Below are 14849 nucleotides of genomic sequence, written 5' to 3' on the forward strand. Positions count from 1 at the left end.
AGAAAAAGACATAACTTTACTGTAATTCAGCCTTTAAAACCAGGAAAAGACAACACTTATGCCATATTACGATATCCAAAATCTAAGACGATATCTAGTCCATATCATGATATCGATATAATATCGATATATTGCCCAGCTCTAATTGTAAGAAATAAAACTTGATTAATAAAAAATAGAATCCTTATGCTCTGCACTTTCACTGCATTCGCGATATCAGGAAGGGTTGTAGCTTGTTTGTGTTTGAAAACGATATATACAGTAGTTGTCAGTTCAATTCAAACTCAGGCTGTCCAGAGTCAATACCACCCCTGTACTCAAAACCAGACTGAAGTTCAATAGTAAAGATTTCTCCACCTATAATAACAATTGATCACTGTGTTGTTCAGCCCCGGCTGATTTCATAAAGAAGTCATTAGTTTCTCATCTGTCTGTTGTGCCTTTTGCCTTGCACGCAACTGTCATGTTGAATAATTAAATGACATGAGTCAAGATGTATTATCTGAAATTGCAGTTGATCTAATTGAACTGTACATACATAAACTGTAATTGTCTCTTTATTTGTCAGCAAATCATGAAAGACCACTGGATGAATGTGGGTCATGAGGAGGAGGAGCTAAAACCTTACATCGAGCCGGAGGCAGACTTCAGTGATTCATCCAGAATAGGTGTGTGTGTGTGTGTGTCTGTATATGTCATGGCCAGTATACTGACTGTGATTCACGTTGACTTCTATCCGCCATCAGAGCTCATGGTGACGATGGGCTTCCCTAAAGATGAGATCACAGAGTCTCTACAGAGCCAGAAGTACGATGATGTCATGGCAACTTACCTGCTGCTCGGCAGAAAAGCTCCGGAGGTCAGTTTGTTTGACGTACATCATGTTGACATCATCACCAGTAGTTAATGCAAGTGGCCGTATCCCTCATCCTGTGTTTCTATTTTTCAGTTTGAGGGGAGCGAACCTTTGACCAACAGCATCCTGGGTCAGCGACAGCGACCGACCAGTGACATCAACAACAGCTCCAGCATTTCTCCTGCCCATCCCAAGGTCACACGCAGCATCTCGGCCAATCAGAAGCAGCGCCGCTACAGTGATCATGGTGGGGATGATGATGATGGTGGTGGTGGTGGTGGTGGTGGTGTCGTAGAGAAGCCAAGTAAAGTAACCTCATCCTTCCCAGCTCTGAGAGTGTGGCTGGCTGCATGCTGTGTAGGGGGAAGTTGCTCTCAGTCACTGAGGATTGGCCACAGATCAGATACCGGTATCCACCCTGTGGAGCTTTACCAGCTTCACTGGTAAATAGCTGAATAAAGCTGATAAAGCTTGAAAGTTTTCCTCTTGGGAACGATAAATAAAGCAGTTTGTTTTTTTGTAAGAGGAAAGGATGTACATCAAACCTGGACTAATTTGTTTGTTTGCTTAATGTTTGTTTTCATAATCGGTCTATTCAAATGTACAAATCAGTGACTCAACCTCAACACTGCACTGGTTGTGTAGCAGCTTCCTCCTGTCATGTGGGGCCATTGTGTCTGGCGCCGTCTGCTGGCTGGCTGCCTTCCTGCAGCTCCCTGAGGAACATCGCCTCAAAGCATGAGGGGTGAACAGCTTTGCTTTGTACCTGCTCCCCTTGGCTTCTATAGGTGTACAGATTCTTAAACAATGTGTTGGTGCAGTGTTCTATTTAATAGATGGGATGATGTGAAAATCTTGGCTTTAAGTGGCTTTGCTTGACGCTATTGTAACAAAGACACTGTCCTTGTTTGCTTGTTCTTTTTCGTCTGAAGAGTCCTGATATTGGAGCTGTAATAGTGATATGTCCGTTGGAAAATGTATAAGCATGTTCTCATACGCGTGTCTCTCCTAGTTGGTCCGTCTGTGCCCCCCGCGGTATCGTACACAAAGCGTGGCCAGGCCCTGAGTGTGGAAAGTGACCACAGGGAGGAGTGGGACGGAGCGCGCCGGCTGGAACTTAACACTTCTAAAGGAGACGTACCCGCTTCACCACTGGGGGTGCAGGAGAGAAAGAAAACTACAAGTGCAGTGGGGGTGAGGAAGTGGAGGACACTCACACATTACTCGAGGATTGCTCACACATTTCCACATAAACAAATAGGTGCAGGCGGGTCTATATTTTATATAGATATTTCAAGATATATATAAAAATGTTTTACATTTTTGTGCCTCATCATTGTTCTATTTTCACTCCTTGAGTGACCAGGCTTCGCTAATACTCAGTCTAACATGCTTTATCATGTTTTCTCTCTTTCCACGAACAGACCAATGGATCAATGACTCGCAGGAACACATATGTGTGTGAACGATCCTCTACTGACCGCTATTCAGCTATTCCCAATGGCAAAGACAGCAGGTAAACACATTCACAGTTAACTGCAGGGTGAGATCTAGCTCTCCATGTTCTCTGTGTTTTTCATTCTTGTCCAAGTCATTTTTCTGTCAAATTTTCCAATTGTACAAATGACTACGTTTTGTTTAAATATCTTCATCCTTGGTCCCCAGTTTAACCGAGGTGTCAGGGAGCACCTCGTCGACTGCAATGAGCTCTACACGACCTCGTCACACTAAGTCCATGTCATCATCAGGGCATCCTTCAAAGAGCACACTGCCCCCCATCGACGACAACACAGAGCTGAAAGCCAGGTGAGCAGCCTGATCATCACCAATAACTGTGGCCATCACGACTGTGTATTTTCGATGTAAAAGTCTATTTGTGGCAAAGATAGTGGTGCTGATAGTATGATTCTAAATGACTTCTAAATTACAGTATATATAGCGAGCATGCTGATACAGAATCTTTTGCCACATGTAGTGATTTCTCCTATAATGTTTATGTTGCAGCTCCTCTCCGCGGGGTCCCTCCACCTCTCCGTCTGCACACAGTATTAGCACCCCAGAAAAGAACCGTTTCCCCCGTGGTACCACCAGTCGCAGCACCTTCCACGGTGCTCAGCTCAGAGACCGGCGCAGTGCCACCTACAACGGCCCCCCAGCTTCGCCTACATTGTCCCATGATACAGGGGCTCTCGCTCAGCAACGCAGGGGCACCTCCACTGGGATCATCAGCAAGATCACCTCCAAGTTTGTCCGCAGGTCAGTGAAGACAAACGGCTGCACACTAGGTTGTACTTACCACTTCTTGTACCCAACAGTTAAGGTATTCACATTCCCTTTGACTACTTTATACTGCCTGTGTGACTAAAGTACTGGCATTTATGAGTGCTTCAGTTTTGAAGGAATTGTTCTTTTGCTACTTAGTCAGACAAAGTCATAGATGTCGTTTAATGTATCTTCATGCTGTCTGAAGGTCTGATGGATCTTTGGGTAATTCATAATCACACTAAATGTCAGTTGGATCAAGTATTAGCTCTGCTCAGATTAGGGAAATTCCAATTTAGACTGGTCCAACTACACAATAAAAGTGTTGTAATTAATTTTTAAACTATATGTCATCTGCTTTCATTGTTATAAACTTTCTCTTTACATGCACTCACAATATGAATCTTAATATGCTTAATATCTTATTCTTAATATAGTCATTTAAAGACTAAGAGTCCACAGCCATGCTAGCAGCTCTGTGAGGCTGCACTTTGCTACTGCAACATTTTGAACAAAATAGTTATATTCCCCCAAAACAAAAAAGAGATTTAAGAAGTGCTTGTGTTTAGATTACTCTCTGTAAACTTTTTCAGCAGTGAAAACAAAGAAAGCATCACACGCTCTCTCTGCCTCTTTAGTACAGATGCACTCTCTGATCTCCTCCCGAGTCCTTAGTGCTTATTATACATCCACACTGTTACCCTTTGCTGTCAATATGACAAGCAAAGGATATGACCACATCATGCATACAGCAGTTAGCTCCTTGTGTCACCTTCACACTGGCCCATCTGGTAGAGGCTCATAGCTTTCTCTCCTTTTCTCCCCGCATAGAGCTATGTCTTTCAGGTCGACCCGGAGGTAGGAGAACACAACGCTTGCTGCACCTGTCCCCCTGTCCAACAAAAAAAACTGTGCCCATTATGACCTTGGCCCGTGTTTCCTTAACCCCTTACATATTTGCCCACTACACCACATCCTTGCCTACTGACACCCTTGTTATGCCATGTATTTCCCTCCCTTGTGTCCACTGCTTCAAGAACAAACCTTACGGCTCAGCAGCTTTTCCTGTACTAAGCTAAGCCACAATATCGGCTTCTCAAATCACTGGCTTTCCTCTCCTTACTCTCCCCCATCTTCATGCTGAGCTTAATAGAAAAGATCAGGCATATTATGGAGGCCAAATCAAAGATTTAGAACCACTTTTCCACTCCTTACAGATCAGTGGGGATTAAGGAAAGGTAGCGTACAGTAGACGGGATGATGCATTTGGTTATTGTGAAGGGGTATAGTATGCGCATCAAAAAGTCACAGACACCTCATTGTGTGCTGAACCCTGATACTCAGGAGTGTGGATTCTTTCCTGGCATGATGCCTGACACCCCTCTCTGTGTCCAGTGATGATGGGGCTGGTGTTGGTAGTGGGTGGGGGAACCCATGTTGACATCAGCGTGTGGGAGCAATACTGTATTCCTGGTTTATTTCAGGGTGCCTAGTGAGGGAGAGGCCAGCGCCAGGACGGAAACACCAAGGTGAGAATTTGATTAAGACGTAGATTTCATAGAAAGCCTGTAACCAACCTCTGCCATCCTTTAACGTCTCACTCCATATCCCTTTCTGCTCTTTCTCTCTTCTTTCTGTGTTCTTCTGTTCAGAAGCGCGTCAGGCGATACTAAGGAGGACTGCGGTCGGGACTCAAAGCCTCGCTCGCTTCGTTTTACCTGGAGCATGAAGACCACCTCCTCCATGGAGCCCGCCGAGATGATGAGGGAGATCCGAAAGGTTTTGGACGCCAACAGCTGCGATTACGAGCAGCGTGAACGCTTCCTGCTTTTCTGTGTCCATGGCGACGCTCGCCAGGACAACCTGGTCCAATGGGAGATGGAGGTGTGCAAGCTGCCCCGCCTTTCACTCAACGGCGTGCGCTTCAAGAGGATATCGGGCACGTCCATCGCCTTTAAGAATATCGCCTGCAAAATTGCCAATGAGCTCAAACTGTGACAGCAGATGGAGTCCCAGTCAGTCTTCGGTGAGCTCTGGTTCTCATCTCATCACTAGATTAGTGTTGATTTACAGGACAAAATTCAGCACTGAAGGTCCTCACCTCGTAGAATCAGGGTGGACTCGGCTGGTAACGTGCAATACTGGCCACGAATGTACTGTACAGGGTAGTGGATCAGAGAGATAACGCAAGGTTTAACCTCTGTGACGGAGAGATAGCAAAAACAGCTAACCACCCCCTTTTTTTTGTTCCGTCCGGCCCTCTGTCTCTCTCATCAGCCCGCTGCTCCTCGTCATAGCACACATTCATGTAACATATGCAGTATGCAACTGAAGATGACCATCCTGCAATAATGTTTTCAATCTCTTTTTCTAAACGCCTACTACAAGATCTACTCTCCTCGCTGAATAACCATTAAAATTACTGAAAGCTAAAAAAAGCTGCTTTTCCACCTGTGTTAAGTCAGTATATAGATCAGGCTGGAGCCCATACTAAAACTATGTAAAAAGAGAATTGTACTGTATGCATAACATCTGCAGGTACTGTATTGTATATTGATTTTGTGTTCTGTACAGAATTTTATTGTCAATATTGTCTTTTTTTCATGGGATTTCAGTTCTTTCCTAATATAATTGATGTATCTTAAAGCATTTTCCTTTCAGTCTGAGTTTTTTTTTTTTAAGAGCCACCGTATGAAAATAGTGTTTTTTACTTTTATTTAAAGAGCACTAAATTATTTTGTGGAGTATTAAGGGATGTGCTCCCTTGCCTTTTACATTGTATTTTATTTGCCTATGGAAAAAAAACACTAAGTTGCACCACATAGACTTGAGTAGTAACTTCAGTTAAAACTGAAAATGTGTTCACTTTATTTTCTCTCAGCAGTAGGTAGGTGATTTGGAGATCCTGCTGCAATTGCACAAGTTTTCCAGGATGATGTGTATGAACATGAGAGTATGCGCCTGTATTTCTTTCATGTTAGTTTGGTAGTCCTCAGTTACAAAAGAAGCAGGGTTTAAATTGGTTTACTTTAGGACAGGATGTCTTTGTCCTAAGGATGGACGATGCATGAAAAGTCAAAATCAATCACTATGAAAGAGGCAGACTGTCTCGTGGAGCCTTGCTAAAGAGCCTGATTTAGTCCTGCCACCAGTGTGATTGTGCAGGTACTCGTGTATCTCCTTGCTTGTGTATTCTTTTTATTCAGCGGATTTTATTGTATTTATTCCATTACATTGTAATGTGCTGCTTTGTAGAATTGAGGCGTGCACTTTGTTGGAGAAAATAAAAAGGATTTTATTTGTTTGTATTTATTTTATTTTATTTCTCAGATCTGAATCCATAGTTACACAGCTAACTTCAAGAAGACAATTTCCCTCAAGCGATGAAGTAGATGTGTTAGTGCGAGTTGTTTTGCTTAGAGGACTGGGTGTTGGCATTCACTCTGAAGCAACATGCTACACAGTGCCAGCAGGGAGCTCAGATGAGATGTAACAGTTAATAATGTAAACCTTTATTGAATCTAAATAGCATTATATTAGTCAATAACTTAATCCTAATCATGACACAATTGATGTGTTTGTGCATACATGTTAGTCAAAGGTAAAGCATTATGAACAATATCCTCAGTTTTTCATTTCAGGTCCTTTTTAAGTGTGTGAAAATAGTTCCTGTGTGTGCCCAAAATGTTTTCCATACTTCTTATGAAAAACTGTAATTCTTAATACTTTAAACATTATACAAACCATTAACGATAAAAATGTAAATTGCAAAGATTCACAGGTAGATTCTCACACAGCATTTCTGTTGATATTTTCCAAATTATAAACATAATATTTTAAATTATTCTCTCTAACAAATATGTATCTAATCAGTGTGGTCCTTCTTAAACTTACAAAATCTTCATTTACAAATATTTTAGCGTACAAGTGGAAAGACAGAAAAATGTAAACATTTCATTTTGGCAGATTTGTTCAGTTAAACATAATAGGTTAAAAAGTACTATTTTGTTATTACTTTCTGTAGATAAATATATGAGATTACAAATGTATAAATATTGTTGAGTCACATGAAAAGCTGAACACAAAAAATAACCTACTGGCAAGATTTAATGGATTAATGAGCATGGGTGATGCATTCATCAGGATGGGACGGCCTGCGTAAGGCCCTGGTCATGCATTAATGTCCTGACAACATATTGGGTCTAATCCTAACTTGAGGTGCATGCATTGAACTCAACATGCATCTCAGACAAGTAGCTTTGGTTGAGATACATGTATTTATCTTTACATGATTCATGCACTGATTTTAATGGATGATAAAAAAGAAGAGTAATGCCTGCCTTGCTCAAGTTAGGATCACCTGGTGTTGGTGCAGTGTTGTCTGTATCTGCTGCAACAGCCATCCCTAAACACAGAAACCACTCAAACAACCACCCAACCAGTCAAGAAAACAATCGCTCAGTTGCTCAGATCAATGACCAGGTGCTCATAAATCTGAGTTTTCCCTTTGAAACTGGAGGCCAGCAGGAACTGCCGGTTGTCTATGGAGACTGGAGAGAAGGCCCTCGGCGCCTGGATGTTCACCTCCTGGAAATGGACAAACTCGCCCTTCTTGGTATCCCAGCGGTACACCTGGGTGAAAGAGTAATCGCTGCCTAGGATGGCGTACTGCCAGCTGGCCACAGAGAAGGGTTGGAACACCATGGAGCCACGAGATGGCATGGTCTGCAATTCTCTAAAGAGGGCTCCATCCCAGCGCATCACTTTGGAGTCGCCGATGAAGCGCGTCAGACAGATGAAGAGGTCGGATTTGACCTGAAAATGCTTCACAGCGTAGACGTCCTCCATCTCTGGGATGTCGGTGCGTCTGTCAAACAGCTTGGTGCTTTTGTTCCACTGGTAGATGACTGGCCTCTGAGAGCTGCTGGACAGGATCAGGTGAGGTTTGGAGGAGATCTCCATGTACTCCGCATCGGTGTCCCGGTACCACGGGTGGAGCGATTGGTGAGAGTAGAAGCCATTGCCGTTCCACTTGTAGATGGTGGTGGAGCCGGCCTTGGAGCTGTCTGCTATGACGAAGAAGGATTCTCCATCGATGCGGAACGTCTCCACATCGTTTGGTTTGCGGATTTTGAGGATGTCAATGCCTTGGAGCTTAATGAATTTGTTGGCAGAGGTGTCACGCTTATAGATGTGTGAGCCACCAAACAACTGAGCCACAATGACAAAGAGCTGGTTGTCAATGACCAGAGGTTTGCAAATCACTGTGGATGTGCCTGGTGAAAAGAAAGAAAGGAGAAAAACATTACAGTTTCACTTTGTCTTAGATCCATGTCTCCATCTAGTGGCTCCTCCAATCTCACCCTCTCCTTTTAGAGTCACACAGCTCATTCACAACCACATGACATCATATTTGAAATTACTTCTACTTACTGTCAATGTCGTCAAAGTTTCTAAAGACCATCTCCACATGATCCCACTCTAGAAAGCTGCATTTCCCAATGAAGGGCTGGGCAAACACCACATACTGGTCATTCCCAAAGGAAAATGCCTCCACAGATATGGATTCAAACTTCAGGGACTGGTAGGAAGCAAACTCTGTGAGAGAAACAAAAACACTCTTTAAATATCATTGAAAAAGTCAGGAAAAATAAAATGAAACTAAAAGTATTTCTTGTGCTCCACCTGTAGTGATGCAGTCGAAGGACTGCGGTGTCAGATCATTGATCTTCTTGTCCAGTTGTGAGGCCGGGCCTTTACAGTAAATCTGATCTACTGTAGCGTTGGTGCTGTATATCCACTCCACCAACCACTTCAGCTTACAGTCACAGGTGAACTGGTTCCCTCGAAGGTCTCTGAAGGGACAAAAGCACCAAACTAAACAGGAATGCTCTCAGCTTTTTGAATTGATTTTTTTTTTCAAACGCTGCAGTCACTTAAGTATGACTGCTGGCTTTGCTCTCTGGCCCTCACAGCTTCACTCTGTGTTCTCATTAATATCAAGAGGGACTATATAGAAGCACTGAACATCTTCAGCGAGTGATAGATTGCAAACTATCTCTGGCTTCCTCACTGCAGCATGTAATTTTAATGGCGTGAAAAGCACCACCCACACATTCTTCAAGCCTTGGCTGAAGTGGAATAATGATACAGAGTTCTATATATAGAATAACTCATAGTCCACGATAGCATACATTATAATTTTAGTTATGTAACATTATGTCATTTATCTCTTTGTTTCCAGATGATGCAGGATTGTAATTCATACTTACACTTTCGTCAAGGCCTCAAGACCTTTGAACAAATCTTTGGGCAGAGTCTCCAGATTATTGTAGGCCAGACTCCTGGAAAAGAGGAAAAATGGATCAGAAATACTGCATATTGTATTGTGGTTACGCAGAGCAATATAAATATATCTGTTAAAGAGCTTAGGCTTGTGAGTTTGAGGAAACTAAGCTATTTTTAGAGCTGCCTCCTCAGCCATTTTATGGCCCTCTCTGCTACAAAAAAGGGACATCTCTCTGTTGATGAGGCTGTTGTACTTTATTTTCTTAGTTTTCTCAGAGCTTTGTCTTGAATATCATGACATCATCTTGTGTCCGTGCTCAACAGATATCTTAGTTTTAGAGTGGCTAACTCAACTGTTCGATAGGTAATTTTAGTTGCTGACATCAATTAAGAGTGGAGTGGAGCAGTTCTTGCCTCGACCTGCAGATACAACACGTTCTACTGCTACAAACAGAAACAGAAAGCTTCCTCACATTCTTTCTTACAAAGAGACCATCAGTGAGAAGATTTTATATTTAAATCAAACAGAAAATGAATTATCATTCAATTCTAAGTACCATTGTTTTTTAATTATTTTGCATGAGAAGCAAGAAATACAGTTTATACTTACAGATGCACTAGAGTTTTCAGTCCACGGAAAGCATGTGGTGAAATCGACTTGATTTGGTTGTTTTCGATGAACCTGAAAAAGGTGTTGAATAAATGCATGAGAAGGGAGACAATCTTTTGGAAACCTTCCCAGTATAAATTTGAACCTTATACTCACAGATACTCCAGATGAGGAAGACCAAGGAAAGCATCCTCATTTATAGATTCCAGGTTGTTGGCTGTGAAGAGGCTGTGCAGAGAGATCCATAATATTTCACTATTCCTGCTCACAAATTATGTTAACAACAAGCTGTTGTCCCACATTAGCAGCTGCTCTGAAAAAGATGGACCTGTGATAGAAACCCCCTCCTGTCTCCTTCACAGTAACCCAACTACATCAAAGACAAGGATCAATGTTCTATTAGGATTCCTGCAGCCTTACATTGTTTTGAAGGACATTGTGACTCAGTCAATACTCCACCCCAGTAGACAGGAATGAAGGGGGATTCCCTCTTCAAAAGATGGGATTCCCCATCAATACATCTCCTTCTTAAACCGTCTGATGCACTGATACATGTTAAGGCAAGACTTGGATGAATGCCCAGCAGAGAGACTATTATACCCTGATATAAAAAGGCATGTAGGGTAGAGATGTTCCGGTATCGGCTCCGATACTGCCTAAAATGCTGGTACTGGTATCGGGAAGTACTGGAGTTTATACACCGATCCGATACCACATAATAAAGCCCTAAAGAAAATCTACGTTAAAGTAGTTTATTTATGTTGTTTTTCCGTTATAACTGACTGTCTAACTGCAGAATAAAGGAAGGTTCTGGGGCATTCATTGTTCATGTTTCAGAAAGAGTTTAACCTGAGACAGACTGACAACAAAGATAGAAATAATATCACATCCATGCATAGTATACAGCTGTTAAAACATAATAAAATATATGACACACTGGTATCGGATCAGTACTCGGTATCGGCCGATACGCAAGTTCAGGTATCAGAATCGGTATCGGGAAAAAAAATGGTATCGAACCATCTCTAATGTAGGGAAATCATTTAGAAAGGTAATTTTCTCCAAAGCGGTTATTGTTTGAGCCCCCCATTCAGATGGCTACAGCAACACCCATTTCATTAGGCTATAATGTGTAGTAGCATTATCATTGGGGAGATGTCTTTGAACGTTAAACATGGCGTTGATCACCTCACTGGGGACTGACAGCATGCAACAAAGACTGAAGAACAAAAAGCTCCAGAGATTTCTCACAGGAGATGCAGGGCAGGTGTGTGGATGAAGCTCTCTTTCGGGATTTCAGTGAACTCAGACTTGACGAATGATCTGTGGAGAGGGGAAGACATCAGCAGACAGACAGACAGACAGACACACACACACTGGTTAGCTTTAAATAATAGACTGTCTAATACGAACTGTTATTCCAGTCTGTTCCTTGGATTGGGCTAATGTGCAGCAGCAGCACAGAAATACACGTCTTATTCAGCAGAGACGAACATGTTCTGTAAATCTCTGTAATGGAAAGCACTGGTTAGGAATTCGTTATTTAAATAATAATACATTTGACTTACAGTGATATGACATCGGGTGGAAAGCTGCGAGGGATCAATCCTGCGCTTTCGCACAACGCGTTATCTTTGGTACATGTACATGATGAGGGACAGCGAGGCGGTCTGGCTCTCTTGCTGTCCACTACGAGTAAAACAGACGCCACTACAAGTACGCAAAGCCAGGGCGATCTTTTGGGAATCTTGCGTGTATTTACCATCCTTGCGAACCGCTGCGGGCACGACCTGCGAGTCGAACAGCCCTACACATGAACCAGGGTCTCCGCTGTGGTTCCTTTTCCACTGCTGCGGCTGCCTGGAGGCCAAGCGACGCGCTGTCCGCTCCTGTCCTGCACACTTTGGAGGTGATTAAACCGTACGTCCACGGCGCTGTAATTACACTTCACCCCCAGACGGAAAATCAATATCCCCCCGTGACAAAAATCTGGCTCAAACTCAGAAAAATACCAGCTGGCGCGGTGACAAACGTGGTGTGAGGGCAGGTGGGGATGCCAGCGGGAGCAGACGGAGCATCTTCTCCATCCAAAACCACGCCTATGAGTTCAGCAAACGCTACACTCTCCGTGTCGACCTCCCGGAGCCCAATAGTCTACGCAACGGAATGGTGTAAATTTTCGTGAATCAGCTGGGGGAAATGATCAAGCTCTGACATGAGCCAGCGGATTGCTGCCTTTGCGCAGACGCACACGGGCTTGCGGGAAGCGGGTGGGAAACCCGATTAAAATTAATTGTCATCATCATGGAAATGGCTAGAGCTGTAGTTTTGGCTCAGTATGCTCCACTAGACTTCCAACATGCCATAACTTGTATTATTATTGTCATTGTAACCTTCAGGTTTTGCTCCAAATGTTCTCAGATTTTTGTTTGCACATTTTAGGTTTATTTCCTGGTTTGCACGCGGTTTCCATGGCGACTGCTGGATGCAAAATGTGGCTGCCCTGTGATAAAGGGGTGTGGGGAAGCCCTCCTGTCACTCTGACATCTGCTCTGCCTCAGTCCAATGAACCCCATCCCCCTCACAGACAAAGGACTTGGTCTTTGCTCACATCCTGCTTTTCTGCACCAGTGTGTTATTTCATTTTACAAAGCCACATAAGAAAGCTCCTTTATCTTATGGTTTATTGCTGTTATTAATTGCCTTCACAGTTTGTTTGCACTGTTGTCTGTGCCAGACATGACACGGGAGACCTATAAGGTCTTCTTATTCACCATCTAATATCGCAGATCCCTCCAAAGTAGATTATCATGTTTATTCACTGTGCCTGGCAGGGCTGCATGCGTCAGACCCTTCTGGGAAGAAACATGTGCAGGGAGTTTGAAAAGGTCTCTGAATATAGTGATCTGGACCTCCAGTCTCTCTGTAGGCCTACCTGATGCGATTACACCATCTGATATCCAGTGTCTGTTTATGGTGATAATACAATTTCTCCTGTAAAAATGAAAGCTGGACATTTAAAAGGAGCAGGGCCATGCTCTGAGAGTCGTCCTCATTTTATGCTGTTTTATTGTTTGAAGGGGAAGGGTGGACGAATAAAGCGATTACAAGTGAGGGAGATAAAGGAGGCTTACTTCTGAGAAATTCAGAGGGGAATTGTGGATATGGAGAAACTGGAAGGCACAGAAAGTAATAAATGTCTTTTTTTCATAAGCAGCTTTTGAACAAAATGGAGAACAGTGGATATTATTGTTGTGCTGCAAGATGATGGGTAGTCTCTGCACTTCATAAATGCCTCATTCATCGCCAGAATAGAACACACACTGTCCAGAAACTATTTGACCACAGTAATGTCCGCAGCTATTGATACGCCTGAGCCTGGTATTTCTGACTGGTAATGGACTTTTGATATATGTGTTATTGGTTTTCTGTAACTAAAAACAAATATATGACTATATGTACAGTAAGTGCATTCCAAAGCAAAAATTCAATTCTTTCTTGTTGCAGGTGCAAAATCAGGGTGACTGTCTTCCCTGATGGTCTGACATCCCCACTAGAGGGAAATGAGGAGCCAGTAGAGTCCTGATTTATGAGCTCTCAGCTTTTTAAAGGTATTTATAAAATTAAAATAAATAAAATTCTATATTGCATCTTTCCGTTCTTATTTTCTCTCTATGATTGTTAATCTTAAATTAGCTATTGTGATCATTATTAATACGGTTCTAAATTGATGTAAATTAGAATCAACATTCAGTATTTTTCACAACAATCATTATCTGACAATCATATTCATATTAAGGTTCAAAATAGAAGAGGCCACCCTCTTCCTCACCCTCACCACCAGCGAAAGCAGCACATTATGTGAGCATACTCTTGTTTTGTTGTTTGACCTCTGGACCTAGATGCTGTCTTAAGGCATCATGTCAGTCCACAAAGCTGGCTTACCTCCCATGATGTGACTGCAGGCTTTGAAAACTGAGATGCACTCTGGTTCCTGGATGAAATATGAAGCCTGCATGTCACCTGTCAGTCTCATATCAAGAGGATGATTACTTATGACAGCGACACAAGAAAACACATCTTTTTTTCAAATGATATAATAACTATCTGCCACACAATAATTTACCATCACTGCAGAGAAATATGTAAAATGTTTTTTTTTTCTTTCTAAGCAGCCTGAGAGCTGAACGTAAAACGTTAATAACTAAATAAGTGAATGTCGGGTTACGGTGAAGGTGCTGAAAAATATTTAAAGTTGTATGAGTTAAAATTGATTGTAATCTTGTACTCATTTTCTTAACATTTTGACTTTGATATTCTGAATAGATTTTTACAGTTGTAGTAAGAAGCAGAAATGAGGCAGTGATATCTTTTCCTGCAGGGGATCTTAAAGGGATATTCTCATAGGATGCACCACAACATCTGCATCCAGACAAAGGTCAACACGCATGACTATGTTTGCATACTTTAAACAGCCATTAAACCCCATGTAAACCTTTGCAAACTGCAGCCTACAAGGGGTGATATTATATATTTTCTTCTTCATGTATCTTTTTAAACAGTGATAATAAAGTTAGTGTCGGGATTCACAACTTGTCTAGTTACAATACATGCATATTCCTCTTGCTCATAAGGATATACATTGACATTTGATGAATGAATAGCTGAAAACAGAAACAAGTTCCAAATCAGTAACACAGGTCTCTCGTAAGCTTGTTAGCAGTTGATTAAACAATGATGTTTGTTTGGTCAGTCCTGCTCTTCTAAGCCCCCCTTTAGCTAGATCTCAGTAGTAGACGACGTAGTGTACACATGTTGGAATCAATAAGGTTG

The 14849-nt window shown here is 42.3% G+C and overlaps 2 protein-coding genes across 3 annotated transcripts in view; one reads left to right on the forward strand and one right to left on the reverse strand.

Annotated features, from left to right (window-relative positions):
* Positions 1 to 5791, forward strand: part of LOC144532377 (serine/threonine-protein kinase MARK1-like) — a 31251-nt gene extending 25460 nt beyond the window's left edge. Inside the window, exons 10-18 of one of the 2 annotated variants that reach the window (XM_078273094.1) lie at positions 569 to 668; positions 747 to 859; positions 950 to 1160; positions 1869 to 2050; positions 2281 to 2372; positions 2522 to 2662; positions 2861 to 3112; positions 4603 to 4647; positions 4771 to 5791. In XM_078273094.1, coding sequence (XP_078129220.1) covers positions 569 to 668; positions 747 to 859; positions 950 to 1160; positions 1869 to 2050; positions 2281 to 2372; positions 2522 to 2662; positions 2861 to 3112; positions 4603 to 4647; positions 4771 to 5116 — 1482 coding nt within the window. In that variant the 3' untranslated portion in view covers positions 5117 to 5791. The remainder of the gene's footprint in view (positions 1 to 568; positions 669 to 746; positions 860 to 949; positions 1161 to 1868; positions 2051 to 2280; positions 2373 to 2521; positions 2663 to 2860; positions 3113 to 4602; positions 4648 to 4770) is intronic. The other variant, XM_078273096.1, reaches the window with a different exon arrangement.
* A 631-nt stretch (positions 5792 to 6422) lies between these two features.
* LOC144532378 (leucine-rich glioma-inactivated protein 1-like) lies at positions 6423 to 12202 on the reverse strand. Its single transcript, XM_078273097.1, has 8 exons — positions 11585 to 12202; positions 11268 to 11339; positions 10173 to 10244; positions 10017 to 10088; positions 9391 to 9462; positions 8804 to 8973; positions 8552 to 8716; positions 6423 to 8394 (listed from the first exon to the last, which is right to left on the reverse strand). Exons 1-8 carry the CDS (start codon positions 11779 to 11781, stop codon positions 7577 to 7579), a joined length of 1638 nt encoding a protein of 545 aa, XP_078129223.1. The 5' UTR covers positions 11782 to 12202; the 3' UTR covers positions 6423 to 7576.
* Positions 12203 to 14849: the final 2647 nt, after the last annotated feature.

This window comes from Sander vitreus, chromosome 17 (assembly GCF_031162955.1).
Source record: "Sander vitreus isolate 19-12246 chromosome 17, sanVit1, whole genome shotgun sequence".
NCBI classification, from domain to species: domain Eukaryota; kingdom Metazoa; phylum Chordata; class Actinopteri; order Perciformes; family Percidae; genus Sander; species Sander vitreus.